At 59.1% G+C, this 513-nt stretch overlaps 1 protein-coding gene across 1 annotated transcript in view; it reads left to right on the top strand.

Annotated features, from left to right (window-relative positions):
* Nucleotides 1-513, top strand: part of EMH_0002780 (DNA mismatch repair protein, putative) — a gene marked incomplete at both ends in the record, with an annotated part of 12,205 nt that overhangs the window by 1,945 nt on the left and 9,747 nt on the right. Inside the window, 2 exon segments of the mRNA XM_013496154.1 lie at nucleotides 88-155; nucleotides 393-449. Of these exon segments, the coding sequence (XP_013351608.1) occupies nucleotides 88-155; nucleotides 393-449 (125 nt within the window).

Below are 513 nucleotides of genomic sequence, written 5' to 3' on the forward strand. Positions count from 1 at the left end.
CTACTGCTTCTGCTGCCACTGCTTCTCCTGCTACTGTTGCCGCTGCTGCTGTTGCTGCTGCTGCTGCTGCTGCTGCTGCTGCTGCAGGTTCAGTTTGCTAAGGTGACGGCCTCAGGGGTGACGATCGACGAACCCAAGAAGCTGACCTCCAAATGGTACGCCACAGCAGCAGCAGCAGCAGCAGCAGCAGCAGCTTCTGCTGCTGCTGCTGCAGTAGCAGCAGCAGCTGTTGCTACAGCACGAGCAGCAGCAGCAGCAGCAGCAGCAGCAGCATGAAGGAAGTGTTGCATCTGTAGCAGCAGATTTACCCGTTCACCCCCCGAGTGGAGGTCGTGCTACTATTGTGCTGCTGCTGCTTCTGCTGCTGCTGCTGCTGCTGCTGCTGCGTGCAGGGACTTTGAGGCGTATACGAAGAAGACAATCAATATGGACTTGGCTGGCTGCTCCTGGTGAGCGGTAGGCCTGCTGCAGCAGCAGCTGCAGCAGCTGCTGCAGCTGCTGCAGCTGCTGCAG

This window comes from Eimeria mitis, genomic scaffold (assembly GCF_000499745.2).
Source record: "Eimeria mitis Houghton genomic scaffold, Emh_scaff195, whole genome shotgun sequence".
Classification (NCBI taxonomy): domain Eukaryota; phylum Apicomplexa; class Conoidasida; order Eucoccidiorida; family Eimeriidae; genus Eimeria; species Eimeria mitis.